A 25,929-nucleotide genomic window follows, 5' to 3' on the forward strand; every position below is an offset into this window, starting at 1 on the left:
GGAACAGGCCTGCGGCGACATTCAGGTGACAGCAATCCATGGATGGTTTCGACATGCGAGGGGATATTTTCCCCGGTGCCCAGCAGGAGAAGACGATGAGGTCCTGTGGCCAGACCCCAACAGACGGCGGGATCCATGAGCCCACGTATGCACAATTGTCATGATTTTTTGTGTTTACAGTATAGTGTTTTTTCTATTACTGTATTATGTTTTTTGTATATTGAGTAGGCCTATTTGCTTTTTATGCCTTCTGAATAAACAATGAAAATCAAAGCCTGCAGTGTTTTATATAAAGTAGACTAGTGTGTTCCCCTGATCTGAAAGTGTTTGCATATGATGCGAGTATGTGTCATTTAGTCAACAGAGTTACATTTCAACAAAGGAATGTTAGGTTTTGATAGTAGAGTTTCAATTTAACACAGATATGAACGGTATATTTCCCAGTGTTGTGTCATGTTTACTTGTGTCTAGAGTTTTGGCACAATGAGCGAAGTTTTGCAAAATGTGTTCAAGCAACGGGCAAAAACTGTAATAGAAACACCTGTGCACTTGCTCATTTAGGCCGATATCCAATCAGGTTGCAGCAGCAGCGTGAACAGAACCATACAGATCCATGTGAAGAGCTTTAATTAATGCTCACATGAAGAGAAAGTCGGATCTCTAAGCCTTTACCTGTCACATGCATGTGGGTGTGAATATTTCATACACACAAACACAGACACACACCAGTCTGAAGTGTTTACACAGAATAGTGCAATACACCTGAACACATGCAGTCTGATCAGAGCAAAACAACTGCTCTATTCCTCTGACCCTGTCTCATCACCCGGGCCTGGTGTGTGTGTGTGTGTGTGTGTGTGTGTGTGTGTGTGTGTGTGTGTGTGTGTGTCTGTGTGTGTGTGTGTGTGTGTCTGTGTGTGTGTGTGTGTGTGTGTCTCAGTGTGTGTGTGTGTGTCTCAGTGTGTGTGTGTGTGTGTGTCTCAGTGTGTGTGTGTGTGTCTCAGTGTGTGTGTGTGTGTGTGTGTGTGTGTGTGTGTGTGTGTGTGAGTGTGTTGTTTTTCCTCTCATTCCGTATAGAAAGTGGATATGTTAATGTTTTTCTTGCTCCTGGAAGCAGAAAGTAGCTGTGATTGGTTTAAACACCGACATCAGTTAAAACACAGAGGTGTAATTTAGGTTACTTAAAAACATGTGATGCATATCCTGATATAAATCTGTATATAAATACGCTGTTCTATAAATAAGATGCTGGTCCTGATGTGGATGTTTGGACTCAACGCTGGAAGTAGGTTTTCAGCTTCAGCACTTTGGAGTACACTGCCCTGGCGCTGGAAGAAATGAGGTAAGATCCGTCGGAGGAAGTGAAGAATTCCCAGTCCCTGCATCCGTGTGTGTTCAGTCTGTGCACAGGCACGAATCCTTCATAACCCTGCCACCTGAGAAAACACACATACACACACAAATAAGGTTGAGCTGGTACCTGAGTATAGCTCCTACCTCAGTCTCACGGTGGTGTCCCTCAAGGATCTACACTACACCCTGGGAAATCTTTTACTAAAACAGTACACCCCTCTATTGCTACGCAGGTGAAACACTTTCTATCTCTCCATTTTAAACTCTAAATATTCTACCCGAAACAGTAGAACAGGTAAATGGTGATGTTTTATTGAACCGTTAGAGGATTTTTGTAGCTCATTGCTTCTCTACTACAAGTAATGCTCTGACATGTTTTACAGACTCCATCTATTCTTAAACATTTGTAGTAACATTTTACTACTTCAACATTCCATATTGTTAGTACTTATTCATAATTTAATAAATGTCTATATAATAACACCTATAAGGGTTGGACAATGAAGCTGAAACGCCTGGTTTTAGACCACAATAATTTATTAGTATGGTGTAGGACCTCCTTTTGCTCCCAATACACCATTAGTTCATCTTGGGAATAACAGATACAAGTCCTGCTCAGTGGCCAGAGGGATTTTGAGAATCCTCACAGCAGGTGTAAAGTTAATAAGAACTAAAATATCTAAAATTTAAAAGCATAAAAAAAAATACAAAAAAAAAAAATAATACTGATTTGCTGAAGTTCAAACACAAGTTTCTCGCAGTGGACTACATCAGTAATAATCAATCTACTCACCTGTATATAACACTGTTTAAGGAGTATGAAGCTCCATCATAAGAGTTTGCCACCACCAAGAACTTATCATCACCCACAGTGAAAAACTCCCAGTCTAAAGCACTGCGAACACAAAGAACCCGGTGCTCAGTGTTCAGTCACATCACATGCCATTGATGAAGCCTCAGTATTACTCACCTGCTTGTTGCTATATCCTGAAACTTCACAAAGCTCTGTGAGGTGGTGTTAAGTTCATAGATGGTGGAGTTGATGTTGTAGAGAACCACTCCAGGGTCACTGAGTTTCTGGGAGTTCGCTACAGCCAGGAAGAACCTGTTATCGATCTGAAACATCTCCCAGTCGATTGCTCCAAATGTCTGAAATAAGAAATGCCACACACAGTGTGTCCTCCATCAGGGTGGTGTATGTCTGCAGTGAGTCTGGAGTCTAGTGTGTTATAGAATCAATAATGCTTCTTTAATGGAAGTGTCTGTTACAGTGCCTGTTAGAAAACCTGGTTATCTGTGTAGTACTTTAAACAGTAAACATTGTCGCAAAGAAGCTTTACAGCAACACAGTGAGTTGCAAAAGTATTCATACTCCTTGAAATTTTCCTTTACTCTAAATACCATAAGTAACTTCCAGTGGAACCAAATGTCTAATTAGAAAATAATGAAAGAGTCCACCTGTGTGTAATTTAATCTCAGGATAAATTCGGCTGTTCTCAGGGGTTTGTTAGAGAACATTAATAAACAAACAGCACCCTGACGTCCAGGAAACACACCAGACAGGTCAGGGATAAAGATGTGGAGAGGTTTAAAGCAGGGTCAGGTTATAAAAAATATGCCAAGCTTTGAACATCTCATCCATCATCCGAGAATGGAAAGAGTTTGGCACAACTGCAAACCTACCAAGTTATGGCTGTCCATTTAAACTGACAGGCCAGGCTAGAGGAGCATGAATCAGAGAAGCAGTCAAGAGGCCCATGGTAACTCTGGAGGAGCTGCAGAGATCCACAGCTCAGGTGGGAGAATCTGTCCACAGGACAACTATTAGTCATGCATGCCACAAATCTGGCCTTCATGAATGAGTGGCAAAAAGAATGCTATTGTTAAGAATGTCATGTTGTTATGTCATGTCTCACTTGATTACATTGCAGTTCCTGTTGCTGACGTAGCTTCCTGTTTTCGTATCGTTGCCGCGAAAGTTTGCGTTTGTGTTAGCGTTTAAATTACATACTTTTTTTCATTTATACAATAATAATATTAATAGCAACTAGTTTTTACATCTCACACTATTTGGCTTCGCCTTTTTCTGCGCTTTTTGGAGAACGCGCGAGTTTCTTTTTCTAAAAACAACAAACGGAATTCAGCTCCAAACAACTACAACTCCGACTCAGGTACGTTATCATGTCCAATATTCAGCTCGTTCAGTGTGTAGAGTGCAGGATGTTTAGACATTCTTCCTCCGTCGTTAGTGGTAATTTTATTTGTGATAGGTGTGTGTTAGTGAGCACTCTGACGGAGAAGATATCAGCGTTAGAGGAGCGCATCCAGACTTTAGAGAGGGTTAGAGAGTGTAAGAGCAGTGTTATTCCTGTAGCGGACAGTCTGGGTGCCGCAGGCGGAGATAACCAGCCCCCGACTCCGGCATTAGAGCCCTCACAGCGGGGCGAGTGGGTGACGACTCGGCGGCATACTCGTTCAGCCAAAGCTAACGCTAAGGCTAGCCCACCGGAGCACACCTCTTCTGCGCTTCACGTGTCCAACAGGTTTGCTCTCCTCAGTGATGCACCCACTGAGAAACCTGAAAGAGCTCTGGTTATAGGAGACTCTATAATGAGACACGTGAAATTAGCTAGACCTTCAGGGGCGCCAGCGGCAGTGGTTAGGTGTATCCCGGGAGCCAGAGCACCGGACATAGCAGGTAATCTTAGGGCTCTAGGACAGCACAGGTTCTCCAAGATAGTGGTACATGCTGGAGCTAATGATATACGCCTTCGTCAGTCAGAGGTTAGTAAGAATAACTTTATAGAGGTGTTTAAATTAGCGAAGGCGATGTCCGATGGAGTAGTATGCTCTGGTCCCATCCCAATGAGACGTGGTGACATAACTTACAGCAGGTTATGGTCACTGAACCGCTGGATGTCCAGGTGGTGCTCCGAAAACAACGTGGGCTTCATAGATAATTGGAAGACCTTTGAGGGCAAAGCTGGCCTGTTAGGGCGGGACGGTGTCCATCCCACTCGGGAAGGTGCTACTCTCATTTCTTGTAGTATAGCTCATAGTCTTAGAAAAGGCCTAGTTAATCGGTGACAATCCAGAGCCCAGGCCAGGGAGCAGACAGACAGGCTAAACCAACCGTCTGCTAGCTGCATGGAGTCGTCACTCAGGGTTCACTCTATTGAGACTGTGTCTGTTCCCCGAGCTAAAAACAAATTTAGAAAGACTCAGAAAGTCTGTTTTAGTAATTTAATTAGCATAAAGACCACAAACTTGGATCAGACTGAATGCGCAGCCGGCACCTCTAATCTGAAGCTAGGACTGTTAAATATTAGATCTCTCGCATCTAAAGCAGTTATAGTTAATGAAATTATCACAGATCAGGAGTTTGATATACTCTGTTTAACAGAAACCTGGATTAAACAGGACGAGTATGTAGCTCTAAATGAAGCTAGTCCTCCTGGATACAGCTACATACACCAGCCTCGGTTAACTGGTAGAGGAGGAGGCGTCGCAGTTATTCACAATGATAATTTGACTATTGTACAAAAACACGGACACAAATTTAATTCATTTGAAATTCTTTATAGTAACATAAGTGTATTTAACTATATTAAGTCAGCTCAGTCGATCCCGCTAATTGTCATTTACAGACCTCCAGGGCCGTACTCGGAATTTCTTAGTGAATTTGCAGATTTCCTCTCAAACCTAGTCGTTTCTGTAGACAAAATGTTAATTGCTGGAGATTTTAATATTCATTTTGAAAATCCAGAAGACCCTCTGAGAACTGCATTTATGTCTATACTGGACTCGGTAGGAGTAAATCAGTGTGTAGTAGGACCCACTCATAAAGCAGGTCACACTTTAGATTTAACACTAGAAGCGCCGCGCCAGTGTCACCTACTAAAAGCGCGGTTCAGCGGTCATTTGACCGCCTATTGTTTTGAATGGGAAGCTGCTGCTGACACACAATGATCGCTAGATGGCGCTTTCACCCAAAGCAAATAGTTTAGCTCCAAGATCAACTGGCACTTGGACAATGCGCCATTCATTCCCGCGTTGATAATAAGCGGTATCTTTTTTTCATATTCAACTAAGAAAACCTACTACAGAGTCTCTAAGGGGACAAACGAAGAGGGAAAAAACAAGTCATGTTTGGAATTATAACCCAAAGTTTTTGACTTTTTTCTGCCGTTTTTTCTCCTCCTTTGTCCATCTAGGGGCTTCGTACTATAACAAAAAGGAAAGCTCTACTTAATTTTATATCGTATGGAGAAAATGTTATTAGTTTGTTCATTCTATTCGAAGCTTCTGAACGTCTCGGAGCAGCGATTTAGTTCTGAACTCGCTTCCGTGAAATTATCGCTAAAACAATATTAAATTTGAATAAATCAGATCTACTACAGCAGATAATAAACTATGCTATGTCATAACCGAAGCAAACACAACGAATATGCCTCGTTTCGTTCAGTGTTGTTAGGCAACGGACCACGCGCCTAATCGGTTCACTTGGCCGCAGTGTATTATAAACCTGCGGGATGTTTCACTGCTTATGTTCATGTAATAAAAGCGAGGGAAATGTGGAGGTGATGTGTGGCCACTGAATGAGAACTAAATCAAAGATTTCGGTAACTACACTGAGTGTAACATCTGCATAGTGACACTAAACAGCTGAACACCTTCACTTTCCCGTTTACCTCTGAGAAAAAAAAGCTGTATGTTGTTTGTTTATATGTTTATAAAAGTACACGAAGTAGGCGCGCGCGCGCGCGCACACACACACACACACCTCCCCTGAGCCCTCGGTCAACATCTAATGACCGTCGATATGCAAATGAGTCAAGACGTAGCCTAACGTGGTGTCGTGTCGGATTTCAGCGGTCAAAGAAAGTGGAAAGACTTTGAAACAGTTGCAGCGTTTTTTTCAGTTACAACAAGCACAGCGATGAGTCCACGCTGTTTCACTGGTTATGACATAGTGACACTAAACAGCTGAACAACTTCACTTTTCTGTTTACCTCTGAGAAAAAAAAAGCTGTATTTAGTTTGTTTATATTCAGAGTAACACCTTCCAACCACCTCTCATAGTCTATTGTTAGTTTTAATGATTTGGCTGAAACTAATTATCACTACATAAGTACCCCAACACCACTGATCATGAGTTTCAGCTGAAACTAATTCTATACATGCAACAGAAAATGTAGATGCAGATTCCAAATGTATAAAGATACATGCTATATATATATATATATATATATATATATATATATGTGTGTATTCGATGCATGCTATATATATGTGTGTGTAATCGAGACTGGCTCTATTCAGGGGCAAGAGGGGCAGCGCTCAACTAAATGTCTGGACATGTTAATATATTCCTAAAATTAATATATTACAAGTTGATAAACTGATCTGCGGTAGCAGAGAAATCCGCTGAAAAAGGGACACTACACAATAAGGTATTAGATGTCCCTCATGTCTCTGTCCCTCTGCTGTGCGTATTCATTCACAGGCTGCAGCGCGCGCGCGCGCTCACACACACACACACCTCCCCTGAAGCAGTTGCGGCGTTTTTCAGTTACAACAAGCACAGCGATGAGTATAAGAATAAAATAAGGTATCAGTTTGGTCTGTGTAGTTAGTGCCCTACAGAATAGAATAAATGAATGAATAACACATTCCAACCACCTCTCAAAAGAGTGCCATAGTTTTGCAAAAATACTTGCAAAACATCAGCATACATTGGAGGGAACTTCTGAGGTGGTCAGTGATTGATGGCACGGTCGTTCGGAGGGGGTTGTGATCACACCTACAGTTCTTTTGTTCTAAGCTGTTGGTCAAATATCTCTCCACTTGAAATAGAAGCACAAAATTTGTTTTTTTATTTTGTAATCTTTCTCGTGTTTACCTTGTACTGTACAATGTATATTCATTTTATTAATGAATTGCTGTGAATAAACTACATATGCAGTTGATTTACCAGAAAGGACTTTTCAGTTTTTGTGTGCTAAACTAAACTTCAGGGTCAAGTAATAGCGATTTTATTTGAAAAGTATATATATATATATTATTATATAAATATATATATAGGGAAAGATTAAGAAACACGCTGAAGCGGAATATATATATATATATATATATATATATATATATATATATATATAGCATGTATCTTTATACATTTGGAATCTGCATCTACATTTTCTGTTGCATGTATAGAATTAGTTTCAGCTGAAACTCATGATCAGGGGTGTTGGGGTACTTATGTAGTGATAATTAGTTTCAGCCAAATCATTAAAACTAACAATAGACTATGAGAGGTGGTTGGAAGGTGTTACTCTGAATATAAACAAACTAAATACAGCTTTTTTTCTCAGAGGTAAACAGAAAAGTGAAGTTGTTCAGCTGTTTAGTGTCACTATGTCATAACCAGTGAAACAACGTGGACTCATCGCTGTGCTTGTTGTAACTGAAAAAAACGCTGCATCTGCTTCAAAGTCTTTCCTCTCCGTGACCGCTGAAATCCGACACGACACCACGTTAGGCTACGTCTGGACTCATTTGCATATCGACGGTCATTAGATGTTGACCGAGGGCTCAGGGGAGGTGTGTGTGTGTGTGTGTGTGTCTGTGCGCGCGCGCGCCTACTTCTTGTACTTTTATAAACATTCTACATATAAACAAACAACATACAGCTTTTTTTCTTTCTCAGAGGTAAACGGGAAAGTGAAGGTGTTCAGCTGTTTAGTGTCACTATGCAGATGTTACACTCAGTGTAGTTACCGAAATCTTTGATTTAGTTCTCATTCAGTGGCCACACATCACTTCCACATTTCCCTCGCTTTTATGCATAAGCAGTGAAACATTCCGCAGGTTTATAATACACCGCGGCCAAGTGAACCACGTTCCCGCCGATTAGGCGCGTGGTCCGTTGCCTAGCAACATTGAACGAAACGAGGCATAATCGTGGTGTTTGCTTCGGTTATGACATAGCATAGTTTATTATCTGCTGTGGTAGATCTGATTTATTTACATTCAATAATGAGGCTTTATATCCTCAGGAGGGGTCATTACATATGTAATACGTAAAACAATATTGTTTTAGAGATAATTTCACGGAAGCTTTTAACAGAACGAACAAACTAATTAATTTTCTCAAAACCTTATAAAATTAAGTAAAGCGAAATTCCCTAAATGTCCTTATAAAATATCGCTGATTATCAACGCCAGAACGAATGGCGAATTGTCGATATTTTACGGAAGCATATATATATATATATATATATATAAACTGCATATATGGAATGAAACCTGAGATAGTTACACATACGCACTGAATGACGCATAGATAGAATGCGCGATTCCTTGCGCCATCTGCTGAGAGAAATGAGAATCGCAGGTTGGAAAAGACAGGAAACGTCATGCCGCCGCGCAGCTGTCAGCGATTTCACGTAAATAAGAGCAAAATAGCTTTATACTGGCTTTTACTGGTGCGATTTTAAAAATTTAAGCATACAGGGTGATTAAGCTCACAGAACTAGGAAAAGTCATGAAAGGAGGGTCCTGGAAATTGATCGAGTGTGAAGTATTATTTTTTTTTTACCCCCTTGCGGTCAAATGACCGCTGCTCGGCGCTTCTAGTGTTAATAATATTATTTGGATTAAGTATAAAAAATTTATTCACAATACCACTATCTGAAGTTATCTCAGATCACTATCTTGTCTCAATTCAAGTGTGTCACAATAATAATGTACACACAGTGCCGCGCTACCGTATAAAACGTACATTCACATCAACTACCAAACAGAGTTTTATCAGTAATCTCCCAGAGTTCCCAACTACGATTAGATCACCGTCTGACCCCACAGAACTCGATCAGGCGACTGAATATTTAGAGTCGACATTTCGCTATACCCTAGATAATGTAGCTCCAGTTAAGAGAAAAATTATTAGAGATAAAAAACTTGCTCCCTGGTATAACGATCACACGCGCACTCTAAAACAGACCGCTCGGAAATTAGAACGTAAATGGCGTCAAACTAAATTACTAGTATTTCAAATAGCATGGAAGGAGAGCATCCTAAACTATAGAAAAGCTCTTAGTGTAGCTAGATCAACATATCTCTCCACTCTTATAGAAAATAACAAAAATAATCCTAGATTCTTATTTAATGCTGTAGCCAAATTAACCAGAAATAAGACCACTGCAGAAATCTCCACAACAACATCATGCAATAGTGAGGACTTCATGAACTTTTTTAATAATAAAATTGTAAATATTAGGCATAAAATTGAGGTTTTGAAACCGAACAATGTAATTGATGCAGATGTTAATCTAGCCATGTCAGACCAGAACCTAGAATACTTTACTCCCCTTGAAGAGAATGAACTAATTTCACTCATCTCTTCTTCAAATTCATCAACCTGTATATTAGATCCTGTACCGACACATTTTCTTAAACAGATAGTACCAGCAATAATAGAACCCCTGTTGAGAATAATTAATTCTTCACTCAGCATTGGATATGTTCCAAAATCTTTTAAATTAGCAGTTATCAAACCAATAATTAAGAAACCTGACCTCGACCCCTGTCAGCTGTCCAGTTACAGACCAATATCAAACCTCCCCTTTATCTCTAAGATCCTGGAAAAGATAGTAGCGGAGCAGCTATGCTCATATATACATAGAAATGGCATACATGAACTGTATCAGTCAGGATTTAGGCCTCATCACAGTACAGAGACAGCGCTCGTTAAAGTAGTAAATGACATTCTATTGGCCTCTGATCAGGGTTGTGTAACTATGCTTGTATTACTTGACCTCAGTGCAGCTTTTGACACTGTTGATCACGCTATTCTTCTTCACAGATTAGAAAATGTAGTGGGAATTAAGGGTACAGCCCTCTCCTGGCTCAGATCCTATCTGACCCATCGTTACCAGTATGTAGACTTAAATGGTGATTATTCTGCATGTTCTCTAGTGGAGTTTGGCGTTCCGCAGGGTTCAGTTTTAGGTCCACTGCTTTTTTCCCTTTACATGCTTCCTCTGGGCAACATAATCCGTAAGCATGGTATTAGTTTTCATTGTTATGCTGACGATACACAGTTATATGTCTCAGCAAAACCTGATGAGAAAAAACAGCTTACTAAAATTGAGCAATGTGTGCAGGACATAAGAAATTGGATGCTAATTAACTTCCTTCTGCTAAATCCGGATAAGACAGAAGTTCTAGTCATAGGACCGCATACAGCTAGGAGTAAAATTTTAGATCACACCGTAACTTTAGATGGCCTTTCTGTTTCATCAAATGCAACAGTGAAAGACCTTGGTGTGATTATTGATTCCAGCCTTTCATTTGAAGCACATGTAGATAATATTACCAGGATAGCTTTCTTTCACCTCAGAAATATTGCCAGAATAAGAAATTTATTGTCGCCAAACGACGCAGAAAAACTAGTTCATGCTTTTATCACCTCTAGGTTGGACTATTGTAATGCCTTACTGTCTGGTTGTTCAGCTAGATGCATAAATAAGCTTCAGCTAGTCCAGAATGCAGCAGCGAGAGTCCTCACCAGAACCAGAAGATATGAGCACATCACCCCTATCTTATCTTCACTCCATTGGCTCCCTGTGAAATTTCGCATTGATTTTAAAATACTACTCTTGACATATAAAGCATTAAATGGTCTCGCGCCGCAGTACCTGAGCGAAATGCTAGTGTCTTACGATCCGCCACGCCTACTTCGATCAAAGGATGCAGGCTGCTTGTCAGTACCGCGTATTATGAAAAATACAGCTGGGGGCAGAGCTTTTTCTTATAAAGCCCCAAAGTTATGGAATAGTCTTCCAAATAGTGTTCGGGACTCAGACACAGTCTCAGTGTTTAAGTCCAGGCTAAAAACCTATTTATTTAGCCAAGCATTTTTATAAATAGATTTGCCATAGGTAAAGGAGCAGATCTGGGGGACTCATGGACGTAGAGTATTATGGTGAACTGGTATGTTTGGATGCTGTCTTCCTCACTCTCATTGATCACTCAGGTTTGCTGACGGTGAGGTGATTGTTTGCTTTACATGTCAGGAAGCCCTCATGTTTGTGTTTCCTTCTGGCTCTCCCTTTTAGTTATGCTGTCATAGTTAGTCCTGCCGGAGTCTCTGCTTGCACTCTACAGTTAATATACATTCACATTATACATTGTGTGACTGTGACCATACCTAACTGCCATCTCTCCTCTTCTTCTCTTTCCCCCCCTCTTTCTTTTTCCTCTCTCCTCCTGTCCCCCCCTTTCACTCTTTCTCTCTCTCTCTGTCGAGCTACACATGTCGTTCCTGAGCTGCCAGTGATCCAGACTCCCTCTGCCCTCCGGACCTGTCTGACCCATCCTGGTGCCCCGCTTCTGGCTGAAGATCTCGTCACATGGATGCCCCGTGTGTCTCTCTGGGATGCGTCTGGTGTCTGGGAATGATTCTCTCCACCTAGAAAATGGTTCTGGCCTTGACTGGTGTTGGCAACTGTTTCTCTGGGGACTTGACAGTTCGATAGTTCATGACTGGAACTTCTTACAAGTCTACCTGGGTCTTCAATAACTACCTGGACTCCATATTAACATCAATTAACATCAGCTATTATAGCTGAACTGCCTCCCACCCTACACACTGTATAAATGCAGATCATTTACTGCTTTCTGTTTCACCCAAATGAGGATGGGTTCCCTGTTGAGTCTGGTTCCTCTCAAGGTTTCTTCCTATTACCATCTCAGGGAGTTTTTCCTTGCCACTGTCGCCCTCGGCTTGCTCACCAGGGACAAACTGACCATTTTGATTCATACAAATTCACATTTCATACAAACTTAAATAATTCTTTTGACTATGTAAAGCTGCTTTGCGGCAATGAAAATTGCTAAAAGCGCTATACAAATAAAATTGAATTGAATTGAATTGAATTAAGAGAAGTGTCATAGGAAGTGTCTTTTGCAGTTTGTGACAAGTACCATAAGTAAAACAGCTGTGTGCCGAAGGATATGAGTTCTTCTGGGAGCTTTTCCCACACTTATTCCTTTTCATGCAAAACCCAAGAGTAACCTACCCAGGACATCCAGTACCCTGGCTCTATCGTTTCCACCCATACCCACAAGGGGTACCAAAGATCAAGGGTGTATGTGAGCCTTTGATTGTTTTTAATTGATTCTCTAAAGTCAGAATTAGATTTGCACATGTTAAATAAGATTATAATTACACACTTACAGTATAATTAAAGACTGCATAGAAAAGTATTTAAAAATATGTCTTGGTTGGTGATCTCCTGTGTGGTTGTCATGGGAAGCATGTGGTGACTGGGAATGGTTCCACCTAACATGAAGATGGTCCTGGACTCGGCTGATGCAGACAGCTGTTCTCTTAGGACTTAGGAAATTTATACAGTCTGAACAGACACATCTCAACATGATGAACCCTGAGTGACGACTCTATGCAGCTAGCAGACGGTTGGTTTAGCCTGTCTGTCTGCTCCCTGGCCTGGGCTCTGGATTGTCACAGATTAACTAGGCCTCTTCTGAGACTAAATTCAAATTCAAATTTTATTTGTCACATACACAGTCATACACAGTACGATATGCAGTGACGACTGCCAGTGACCTTAAAAGAAAAAATAGTAAAAGCTTATAGATAAAAAAAATAATAGGAACGAAAAAAAAACTTTAAAAATAAAATTAAATAGTAAAATATGTCTGGGATATAAAGCATTGGACTATGCTTCGGAAGGTCTTAAGTTCAATCCCACAACTGCCAAGTTGTTTCTGTTGGGCCCATGAGCAAAGCCCTTAGCTGTCAACTTCTCACATGTATAATAAAATACAAATGTAAGTCATCCTGGATAAGGATAAATTGTAATTGTACCTACACTCGAATTCCCGGCCTTTGAGATTCAGTTGAGAGACAGTGTGCAGTACAGTCCAACACCTGTCTCAGCACTCTCAGCACATGAGTTAAACATCAGCATTTTAGTTCACCGTTACCTCCCCGTCTCCCTGACACTCACCTCACACAGGTAAACTTGTGGAGCGTACAGTAATTATATGTAATGTTGTTGCACATTTCTTCATAATATCTAATGACGTCAGTTACTTTCAGAGTGTGTGTGTGTGTGTGTGTGTGGAACTGGTTTGAACTTTCTTTCTAGATTATGTGCATCCTTTTGATATCTAACTGTTGTTTGTCTGCCTACCTTTACACCAATTTTTCTGTATGTAGGACTACATGACACTGTATTGATGTAGCTGAGACAGACACCTAGGAAAGTCCCTAAAACACGCATACACAGACACACACATAATCACACACCTATATCCTATTACTAATTACTGCTCACAGTAATTAAAGGGCACAGGTACAGTCCGCAGCTCGTTAGTCAGGACTTTTCTGATACCTGGATATACTGGAACGGCTGGAACGTTCCTCCAATCCAGATATAGATGGTGGAGGTGATGTCGGTGGATTTGCCATCAAAGGTATTGGCTACCACCAGAAAGTGGTACGGCCCAATGGTAAAGAACTCCCAGTCATAAGCTCCAGAAGTTGAGATAGTCTGATTCACCTCAAACTTCCTGGTGTGTTGGTTCCACCTGTAGATCACACTGTCGATGTTGTGGTTCATTTCACCTGTGCACAAGGTGATAGAATATAAAATTAAGAGCAAGACCAGGACCTGTCTCTGTACCTGTCAGTCCCAGGAAAGAAGACATGGCCTCTGTCTGCACCTTTCTGTCTCATTGAAGGAGACGTGACACGTCTGGACCTGACACTTCCAGTGAAGAAAGTGTGGCCTCTGTCTTTAGTTGTCAGTCTCGGTGTAAGAGGTGTGGTGTGTGTAACTAAACATTTTGATGTGTTTTTGGTACATATGTATGTGTGTGTGTGTGTGTGTGTGTGTGTGTGTGTGTGTGTGTGTGTGTGTGTGTGTTTTAAGGTTAAAAAAGTAAAAATCCACCTTGTCTGTGATTCGCCACAGCGAGGAAGTGGTCGTCATGGATACGAAAAGCTTCCCAGTCACGAGCGCTGTGTGTTTGAATCTTCTGATACTCAACGAAGCGCTGCTTCTTATTTCTCCATTTATAAATCACTGAGTACTCAAACTTCTGACCATCATTTCCTCTGGAGTTTGCCACAACCAAGAACCTCTAAACCCCCCCGCCACACACACACACACACACACACACACACACACACACACACACACACACTCTTTACATTTACATTCACCTCAGTTAGAAGAGAAACAGGTGCTGCTTCCACACAACATCGAACAAATGTTATTTTTATACGAATGATTTATTATAAACCACATCAAACACCGTTACAGCCAGTGGCTGCACGCTGAGATCAAATTTATCAGCTAGACATATATAAGAATATTTAGAGTCGACATTTCGCTATACCTTAGATAATGTAGCTCCAGTCAAAAGAAAAATTATTAGAGATAAGAAACTTGCTCCCTGGTATAACGATCACACGCGCACTTTAAAACAGACCGCTCGGAAATTAGAACGTAAATGGCGTCAAACTAAATTGTTAGTATTTCAAATAGCATGGAAGGAGAGCATCCTGAACTATAGAAAAGCTCTTAGTGTAGCTAGATCAACATATCTCTCCACTCTTATAGAAAATAACAAAAATAATCCTAGATTCTTATTTAATGCTGTAGCCAAATTAACCAGAAATAAGACCACTGCAGAAATCTCCACAACAACATCATGCAATAGTGAGGACTTCATGAACTTTTTTAATAATAAAATTGTAAATATTAGGCATAAAATTGAGGTTTTGAAACCGAACAATGTAATTGATGCAGATGTTAATCTAGCCATGTCAGACCAGAACCTAGAATACTTTACTCCCCTTGAAGAGAATGAACTAATTTCACTCATCTCTTCTTCAAATTCATCAACCTGTATATTAGATCCTGTACCGACACATTTTCTTAAACAGATAGTACCAGCAATAACAGAACCCCTGTTGAGAATAATTAATTCTTCACTCAGCATTGGTTATGTTCCAAAATCTTTTAAATTAGCAGTTATCAAACCAATAATTAAGAAACCTGACCTCGACCCCTGTCAGCTGTCCAGTTACAGGCCAATATCAAACCTCCCCTTTATCTCTAAGATTCTGGAAAAGATAGTAGCGGGGCAGCTATGCTCATATATACATAGAAATGGCATACATGAACTGTATTAGTCAGGATTTAGGCCTCATCACAGTACAGAGACAGCGCTCGTTAAAGTAGTAAATGACCTCCTATTGGCCTCTGATCAGGGTTGTGTAACTATGCTTGTATTACTTGACCTCAGTGCAGCTTTTGACACCGTTGATCACGCTATTCTTCTTCACAGATTAGAAAATGTAGTAGGAATTAAGGGTACAGCCCTGTCACAACCTCCCTATAAATGAATCTATACAAGAAATAGAATGTGGGACTCAAACCTTTTTTCCCACAGTAAAGAATTTCCATGATTGAGCATCATAGGTGTTGATGTTCTGAAATCGCTCGAATCTGCCATTAGTCCATCTGTAAATGGCTGAGCCGTAGCTGGAGTCACGATTCGCCGTAGCGATGAACAAACCCAGAGATGGAAGATGGAAAACCTCAATATCAAACGTCTCTGAATGTGTGAAGAGATCCTGATGATGTTCAACATAATCCAATTTCTCTTTCTCTGTGTAGAACAGTAAGAGTGTGAGATTACCAGCAGAGAGTTATCATGAAGTTTTAATTTGTGTGTGTGTGTGTGTGTGTGTGTGTGTGTGTGTTTACCATGCAGCATGGTGATCCATGAAGTACCATTACACAGGAACAAGGATCTCTTCTCGATGCTGAACCACAACTGGCCCACCACAGCACTGACACACACAGGAGGAACACGCTGAGTAACACGCAGCTCTGCCTCTACAAAGAGAGATACATTTCCAAATACAACCCCCTTCAGTAGAGTTATACATTTAGTAAACACACAAACACACACACACACAGACCTTACTACCATTGGGTTGCTGTGGAGGTGGAACCCAAGCACGATCTCACAGTTTATATGTATTAAAGTGTGTGTGTGGGTGTGGGTGTGCATGCTTATTCTCACCATATGGATAAAGTGGGGGCTGATTGGTTGAAGGTTTGCTTGGCAGATGTAGGAGAATCTGAGGAACTGACAGTACAGACAGTGTGGGATCAGACGAGGGACACAGACGAGAGGACGCATCGGATCCAGGCATGAGGACCAGCTGTCTAAGCAAACCCTAAGAGTAAGACAGCAAGAGGAATGAGAAAGAGCTATACTCATGCACAGAGAGACAGAAAGGAAGATAAAAAAAACTAAATATACAATTTGTATTTGTGTTAAACAGGTGAGTGCAGGTGGGGTGCCTTACAGAGAATAGGCCACTCCATCTCTTCCTGCTGCCAATGAAGAATGTGGAGCCACCTGCATCCATCTGCTCTGGAAATGGCTTCTCCAGCTGCCTACAGTTCAGAGTAAAATGTACAGTGTTGAAAACAGACAGACCGACAATAAATTAGAAAAAAGAACGTTGTTAACAATAGCACTTCACCTACAGCTCAACTGGGACGCCACAGTCCAGAGTAAGAATGGCATAGTGGCCACTTAGCGCAAGCACCATTGTGTGCCAGCGCCCATCTGCAATGTCCACCTGCCTGAAGGTCACACGCTCTGTCATGCCATCTATCTGCCGCAGGAAGTGCACTTTATCATGAGCAAGACGAAGACCAACAAGCAGCTCATCTGAATCTCCATCCAAAAGAGTGAATATGTACTCATCCTTCTGCATGAAATAGTCAGCACTCACATTAGACCATTAGCACACGCTTGCTGTTTCATCCATTTCTAACATGTCTGCATCCCATGGGACATGACCAATGAACTTATGAGTGGGTGCAATGCAGTCATTGTGAGATGTAAAGGTTGGGACAGAAGCAAACAGCATTAGACCGATTAGAATATAGCCAAAGAAGAATAATGAGAGACTTGAATATTACTATTATTATTATTATTATTATTATTAGGATATAGCCAAAGGGGGGTATTCAATTCAGACAAATAGAAAAGCTCATAAGGTTAGAACAAAAGCACCATAAGGTAAAAAGACTTAGTTTGAGCCCAAGATATGGACACAGAGACAGAAGGTAATGGGGAGTATTGGACAGGGACAGAAGGAGGTAAGGTGGATGGGACAGGGATAGGAGGAGGTAAGAAAGATGGAGCAGGGACAAAGGAAAGTATGGAGGATATGAGAGGGACAGAAGGAGGTAGTGAGGATGGGACAAGGACAAAAGGAGGCGAGGAAGATGGGACTGGAACAGGAGGAGGTAGGAAGGATGGGTTAGGGACAAAAGGAGGCATGAGGATGGGACAGGGACAGAAGGAGGTAAGGAGGATGGGACAGGGACAGAGGAAGGTAAGGAGGATGGGACAGGGACAGAAGGAGAAAGGGAGGATGGGACAGGGACAGAGGGAGGTAGGGATACACAGGCTTATCAGGTGCTTGTTCAGTCCCTTGTTTTTTCAAGACAGGACAACTGCACTTCACTGGCATGTCTGACTCTCTCAATGTCAACCCTCCCAAATTCCTCAACACTACCCCACTTCTGCTCTTCCTGCACTGGCTTCCTGCATCAAATTCAAAACCCTGGTGCTCACCTACAAAGCTAAAAATGGCCCAGCACCCACTTAGCTCTCAGCTCAAATCAAACCCCACACCGCACTATTTTCCCTCTGATACTCCAGACTGCTCCGCTGGTCCAACTGTCTCTCAGGAATCAAGGAAGACATGCATCTAGGTTGCATCTGTTTTTGCACTACGGTGATAAAATAAATGGACCAAAGGAGGTAGTGAGGTGGGCCAAAGTCATAGGGAGTTATAAGGTCACAGAAAGGTCTGGAGTCATGGAGTGTTAGAAAGTTACAGTGATAGTTACAGGGAGATGCAGGTATCTTATGTATTAATTGCAGTATCAGTATTATACCTACTGTTGTGTTTCATGTGTTTCTTACATTAGGGGTTAGTTTAGGGATCTTCAGTGTGACTACAATGGAGAACTCAGCAGGGAAGAAGTTGCAGTTGGTGAAGATTTGTGAGGATGGAAAACTCAGAGCCTTTGGAGGCCCAGAGAGCTTCAGTCCTCTTGAACCCTGAGACTGAACCATCCTGACCTGAGTCTGGTGACTGTCTACCACAGGTAGGACACTATGCAGCAGGTCCAGTGGTACCAGATCTGTGGACAAATTACACTCCAGAATAAGAATAATAAAATTCTACACAGTACCTTGAAATACTCTGTGTGATCCTGTAACGAGGGATCCACATACAGTCCATCCGGAAAGTATTCACAGCGCATCACTTTTTCCACATTTTGTTATGTCACAGCCTTATTGTAAAACGAAATTAATGAATTTTTTTCCTTAAAATTCTACACACAACACCCCATAATGACAACATGAAAAAAGTATGTACATAAGTATTCACCGCCTTTGCAAAATTGAGCTCAGTCTGTTTCCCCTGATTATCCTGTTTCCCCTGGTCATCAGGATTGTCCTTGTGGAAGGTTCTCCTCTCTCAAACTTCTTCCACTCTGTGCTCATTGGGACCATCAAAGCAGCAGAAACTTTTCTCTAACCTTCTCCAGATTTGTGCCTGTACTGTACATCTGCTTTCTCAAAATGTTTTTTTTTTTTTTTATAAATTAGCAAAAATCTCAAGTAAACTTTTTTTATGTTGTTATTATGGGGTGTTGTGTGTAGAATTCTGAGGAAAAAATTAATTTATTTCATTTTAGAATAAGGCTGTGACATAAAATGTGGAAAAAGTGATGCGCTGTGAATACTTTCCAGATGAACTGTATATTTAAACACAAATATATTCAAATGAGGAATATAAAATACGAAATTAGAATATAATAAAAATTATACAACATAAATGATAGAGAACTTTTGGCTTAAAATTTACATTTACACTTCTCAGGTATTGTAGGCAATGGCACAAGTGAGAAAAAAGTTTATTAAGTAATGTAAAAACAAAAGAGTTTCTGTTGAAAACAAGAATATGATGCAGAAACATGCAGGCTCCTGAAGTGTGACGCTATAGGAGATGTCACGTCCTTTACAAAGCAAGAAAGGGAGATTACTATCCTCTCTAACAGGGGAAGTGATGTTGGCTGTGAACAGGGGAACATCATCTGAAAAACATCATCCATCTACAGAAGCAAAGGAATGCTGAAGCAAATGAGCAGGCACAAGAAGATCAGTGGAGATCATCTAGGAGGCACAGTCATCTCCTAGAGTGGGAAGTCTCTCTCTCTCTCTCTCTCTCTCTCTCTCTCTGTTGTGCTCCTCATGCTACCTGTATTTCTGCTCTCCAGACCTGCCTGATCCATCCTGATGTCCTACTGCTGGTTGAAGTTTTTGTCATTTAAAAATCCCTCACTGCTCCTGATAAGGATCCTGTATATAAACAGCCTAAAATGAACTATGAGATTCCTGAGGATGATAGCACATAGAAATCGTAAGGAGGGCTGTGTGTGACGTCCTTCCTTTGGTAGCCATAGAACTACAAAAGCTAAAACCAGTTTGCACTCAGGTCTCGATCACTGAACAGGAAGTAGCTTCAGCTTGACACAATAGACTTTAAATTAAAACAATAATGAACCCTAATGTCTTGGAGTATTTGTCACTACAATGATGTGGCAGAAATTTGTGATAAATGTATATGGGTCAATGACGTGACGCCCGCTTTTTCTGTCCGGGTTAATTTTATTTTGCAGAAAAAACAAAAAAATACATAAAAATTTCTCATCTACTTGTTATACCTTCTTTACCCACTAAACCACTCTAACTTCTCCAAATTTTTAAGTTTTTCAACATTTTTTTGCAATCCGAAGTGCCAAAACACCATATGGGGCGACCGTCCGGCCTTGACTTTAGTTAGGACAACTGGTTTAAAAACACTTTAAATCAACTTAAATATATTCCTTTTCCTAGTTGGCATAATTTTAAACATGTTTTACATCCATTGACAAAACTATAAAGCATTTGCTCATATATTTCTATCATGATATACAAACGAATGTTGTCCGAATTATGTTGATTCTATCCATATCATCCGGGGCGACCATCAACAAACCACAATTTTGGGACCTTTATTTTAAAAAACATCTCAAGGATGGGATACTGCATCAGCCAGACACAAGTGAAGACCCCCTAGAAACAACTGTATAGTAAATCAGTCTCTCATATAGTAAGAAAAAGCTGTTTTTTAACGGCTGTGATGTCGTAGTCACTTTTGGTCATCATGTGGGGCGACCACCCCTAAACTGTGAATTATATATTTTTTCCCACAAATCTATATTTTGATGATAAATTTGATAGTGCTTTGTCACTAGAAGAAGCTAGTTTGGTTTCTGAGGCTAACCGTTAGCCTGTTATACTTGAGTAAACTTCATATGGGGCGACCGAGTATCATGTGGGGCGACCACTGCTAAATGTTTTAAATGATAGATATATGTCCTATATTTGTAGTTTTCATATTCTATACATCAATTCTATACATAGAGTTAATTGTTTAAGTATAATTATTTGTATATTTTATCTTTTTTTTTCTAAATTCAGCCATTTTCCATTCCTTTTATAGGGATAAACATTTATTTTAACTGGATAATGAAGGAGACTCTGATATTATAGAATAAACTTGTGAAATAATGGTTTTCATAAAATGAAAGGGCACTAAAGTTTATCTTTCTTCATCAGTTTATTTACATTTACATTTAGGCATTTGGCAGACGCTCTTATCCAGAGCGACTTACAAAAAGTGCTTTAATGTTTACATCATTGGATACATACTTACACTGGGTTAACTAGGTTAATAACTAAGTACCATTAGTCCAACACAACTGAGTTTTTTTTCTGTTTTTTTTCGGGGGGGTTAGTCCAAGTACTGGAGAAAGTTTATCTACTTACTGATACTTACTGATATGAGTTCAACTAGTCTTAATGATACATAAAAATGTGAATTCTGATATATATTACAGTCGCCCCAGATGACTTTTTTAAGGCTTTTTTTTTTATTAACTTAAGTGTAAAAACACTAAAATGACAATTTTTTTACTTTTCTTTATAAAGGCATGTGTACACTACATTCCAAATGTTTAGAAAATGGCCAAACATATCCATATTTTTGGTATTTTAAAATTGGCCTATTAAAAAGTCTTATCCGTCAATGACCCATAAACATTAATAACTTTATTTATGTAATTGATGATGAAACTGTTTTATGATTGGGTCTATTGTTAAACGCACTACACAAATAATATGTCATTGAATTGCGTATACTTGTCTCAGTTAGGAAATGTTTCTGATTTATGGCCTGGATGAAGTTAAAGTGGTAAAAATGAAGAAAGAAACAGGTTATCTGAACTGAGGCCATAACAGATATTGTTGTCATTAATTATTTAATAGAGTTCTGTATTGTGTAAAGAATGTCTCTGGCGTGCAAAGTGTGTAAGAATGTTTTACAATTATGTCTGTGTTTCACGAGTCCTGTGAAGTGTTGACATGTTCAGTCAGACGTCTGGGGGAAAAAAACAATGCATGCTCAAAATAAATGCTTCAGTTTTTAAGGGTGGGATTTCTGCTTGTGTTTGGATTTACCTGGCAAAACTAAAAAGGGAAACAAGAGCACCGGAGAAGAATTGTGACATAGAATGGACTAGGTCACATTTCAAAGACTGAAAAAGCTTTTCAGAGAGCAAACATCACTTTTCAGAATGCTTCCGATTCACACGACACACACAGGGGCCTCTTATTGTTATAAAACAAATGCATTATTGGAGATATAATGCAGGATATATGAGCATAATGAGATCTGGAGCGAGGTCTAAACTATAGGTACACACAGCTAAAAGGAAACAGTGAAGACCATTATTATTATTATGACTTACACCACCAGATTATCTGTGGTCACACTCACCTTCTATCCAGCTCCCACCTGGATGCTCACCTCCCATTGTGAACAATGTCACACAGTGAAAACAGATACGACCTGCAGTCTACGCCCATCTTAACTAGCTAACAACCTTAAGCTATGAGAAACTTAGTAACGAAACCTGAACCTGACCCAGATACAAATATTCGTTAAATAATATTCAAATCTGGTTGAACCTAATTTGTCTACAGCAACATAATATTTTTAGAAAAAAGCAAGACAAATCTACAGATAGAATAACCAAAAGAAACCCTTTGAGTCACACAGGACTGCTGGGAAAATCTCTAGAGCCCCACAAACACACTGAAACCCACAAGAACCTGTATACACCTACAGACAGAAACCACACCGAGACCCATATGAACCTGTGTAGAACCTCATAAGTGAACACAAACACCAAAATAATACAGCTACATATACATCTACCTATAAACACCTACAGATGACCTCATAAACCCCACTGAGACAAACGAAAACAAGTATACCCATAGAAACACACAGGAACCCCACTGAGAAAAACATGGACCTGTATACATCTACAGAAACCCCACTAAAATCGACAAGACACTCTATAGACCAATCCACAAATAATTAAAGACATACAGACATTAAAAAAGATGATTCCGACTAGTTTTGTCAGATGCTGCCTGGACCTTAACATGATGAAAGGCCTCCCAGATCCTGTGGATGTTGATGAATATGTTAGTCCAATGGTAACTCAGTGGTCATGAAGTCCTGAAACAGTTTGTACTTTAACTATGGAAAAGACAACTAGCTAACAATGATTCGGAATTATTGTTTGATAAGTAAAGCAAGTGCTTGTTTATCTTTCAAAAAACATGCATATTGATGAGGATAAATGTTTTCTTGTTGCACATAACTGCTCTCATTTTTCAAAAGTCAAGGCCAAAATGTTTGAGGAGAGCACCTGGAGACCACATCTAATCATGCATCTCATCTACAGAGACAACCACAGGAGTGTGTGTCCGTCTGGTTTTGAAGTGAGTCCTCACCAAACCCAGCTGAAAACCTGCTGTAGATTCTGCTCTAAAAGCAAGTCAGTATAAAGATCATACAGGAGAACAGAAGCACCCCTGTCCTCCTCCCCTTCCTTTCAGTCTTTTGAATGATATCATAATTAGTCAGTTTAAATGGTTTAAAGAACCTGAAGCTCATAATCTCCTGGCGATCTGCTAGAAAATCTGCAGTAATTACAGAGCCTGAGTAACACAGCGCAGAGAGAAACCACCTCTGACAGCTGACATGAAAAGGACAAGTTACAGCTCGTTCTTACTGAAGCTGCCATGAAAGCTGCATCTTCAGAGGAACACCATCAAATGCATTCGTACCTGCTCCAGGTAATAAAGCAGAATTACTGCATTAAAAAGGGAGGACATGATGTGGCAAGGCAGGAAGGTGTAGCTGTGCTAAAGGAACTGGTGTACGGCCAGGAGAACAGGAGAACTATAGGGATTCCACTGTGTTCTACATAAAAGGTGCACCTGTGATAGGTTAACAGGTGTTTCTGTGTTAGGGAAGGATGTTCACTCATGATACCTGAGTGTGAGGTAAGAGTGTACCTGTTCTGGATAAGGAAGCATAGCGGAAGTAGATGTGAAGCTAGACCTGTTCTAACTGATGAGTTCTACTTGTTCTCAGATATACAAAGAAGTGTACTGCTATACTGTAGATGAGGAGTTCCATCTAAGCTGGCAGGTGTACTTGATCTATGCAAGGAAGCATACCTGAGAATTATCTGAGACAGATGTAAAGGTGTACTTGCTGTAGTTGAGGGCTTTCACTCGCTCTAGGTAAGATGTTTTACCTGATCTAGGTGTAGAGGTGTGCCTGTGCTATCTCTGCTAGCCGGTGTGGTTTACCTGAGCTATATGTTGAGATGTTGAGCTAGCTGAAGAGTTTTACCAGTGCTAGAAAAAGAGCTGTACTTACGCTGTTCTTGGTGTGGAAGTGTACCTGTGCATGGTCTCCATGGTGATGGCTGGCTGCTGGTGAAACAGCACAGAAGGATGACAATCTTTAACAGCATGAGAGCTGCGTTCAAATGCAGTCAGTCAGATCAAGTCCTAAACTCCTCTTTGATTCTCCTCATAACAGCACACTGTGCTAAAACGGAACTTCTACAAGACGAGATCTTCCACACTTCAGGAACATCTGGAGGAGCTTCTACAGTTAAATCTTCAGATTTCATTTACATCCAGAGGGCAATAAAAGAGCTTTAGATACATTCATTAGAGGCTTTAAATCTTAAATAATTTAATAGAGTATTATTATTTCTGAAATTCTACACTTTTACATTTGAGAAAACAAATGAGACTCAGATGTTTGAAAGATTAAAGAGAATTGTGGTTCTTAAGGTTTAATCCAAAATACCTTGTGGATGAAACACTACATAATAATCAAAGAGAACCTATAATTTTTAAAATGATCCAGAATCCTGACATATCTTTAAAAAAATAAAATAAAAACCAGATAAAACTTTACTAGTATTAAATATTTACGGGTAAAAAAAATCACTCTCAGATCCTTTCAGATTTCAGGAACATCCAGAAGAACAATACAATAAAAAAAATGTTCATCTTGTGGCGAAGAACTCCTTCTTAAAGGTTAAGATTCTTGTGTGGAAAAAAAAGTCCAGTCAGGAGGACGCTGTGATGGAGCACTGAGCTTGAGTCAGTCTGAGAGACTTTCACCAAAAACAGCTGAGAACAGAAGGAGGTGTTTCCTTACTGCTCTCCCTCTCTCTATCTGTGATCTGTGTGTGTGTGTGTGTGTGTGTGTGTGTGTGTGTGTGTGTGTGTGTGAGAGAGAGAGAGAGAGAGAGACTCACCTGTGGGCGGCATCAACACTGAGAATAAGACAGCTGTAGACTGAGAAAGACAGACAGACACAGAGAGAGAGAGAGAGAGAGACTTCAATCTTTGTCAGCTTTAATGGTCTTGTCTTAGAAGTGGGCAGGAATTCCCCAGGGTTGTGTTTGTATGTCTATACTGTGTGTGTGTGAGGGTGTGTGTGTGTGTGTGTGTGTGTGTGTGTGTGTGTGTGTGTGTGTGTGTGTGTGTGTGTGTGAATATGTTAAGTATGACAATGTGTTAATCCTCTGCCCCTCCTGATCTCCAGAAAGTCCTGAGAGTTCATAACAGTGGTAGGATCTCAGCTGCTTGACCAGTAAAGGAATAAACAGGAAGGTGTAATGTGGAACAGTGAAGCTTTGACTAAGATGAAGATGTCAGCGTGGTTGCTGTTAAACACTTGACACATTTTTACAAAGATGGCACTATAAGGCCGATAAGAACAACATCCTTCACTGCACTGGTAATGCCCACTGAAGCCACCAGTCCGGCATTAAGCTGACTCAGTGTGTGCTGCTTCTCAAAAAGAGTCTTCAGTGTCATCTTTGTATCAGTTAGAGCTGCCTAATCACATCATGCTTTTTTTTTTGCTCTTTATCATCCAGTTAGGCACCAAACATTTTTAAATAATAATAAATATTACATTACATGGGCAAGAACTAAAGATTA

The 25,929-nt window shown here is 40.3% G+C and overlaps 1 protein-coding gene across 1 annotated transcript; it reads right to left on the bottom strand.

Moving 5' to 3' along the window:
* Nucleotides 1-1,178: 1,178 nt before the first annotated feature.
* Nucleotides 1,179-24,384, bottom strand: tspearb (thrombospondin-type laminin G domain and EAR repeats b). The gene is made up of 12 exons (XM_053490564.1): nucleotides 24,365-24,384; nucleotides 18,409-18,629; nucleotides 16,953-17,179; nucleotides 16,769-16,859; nucleotides 16,480-16,636; nucleotides 16,158-16,289; nucleotides 15,827-16,059; nucleotides 14,334-14,523; nucleotides 13,773-14,005; nucleotides 2,324-2,502; nucleotides 2,147-2,248; nucleotides 1,179-1,436 (listed from the first exon to the last, which is right to left on the bottom strand). The coding sequence occupies exons 2-12, from the start codon at nucleotides 18,559-18,561 to the stop codon at nucleotides 1,274-1,276; spliced, it is 1,860 nt and encodes a 619-aa protein (XP_053346539.1). The 5' UTR covers nucleotides 18,562-18,629; nucleotides 24,365-24,384; the 3' UTR covers nucleotides 1,179-1,273.
* Between the last annotated feature and the right edge of the window lie 1,545 nt (nucleotides 24,385-25,929).

The sequence above is a fragment of the Clarias gariepinus genome, unplaced genomic scaffold (genome assembly GCF_024256425.1).
Source record: "Clarias gariepinus isolate MV-2021 ecotype Netherlands unplaced genomic scaffold, CGAR_prim_01v2 scaffold_29, whole genome shotgun sequence".
Classification (NCBI taxonomy): domain Eukaryota; kingdom Metazoa; phylum Chordata; class Actinopteri; order Siluriformes; family Clariidae; genus Clarias; species Clarias gariepinus.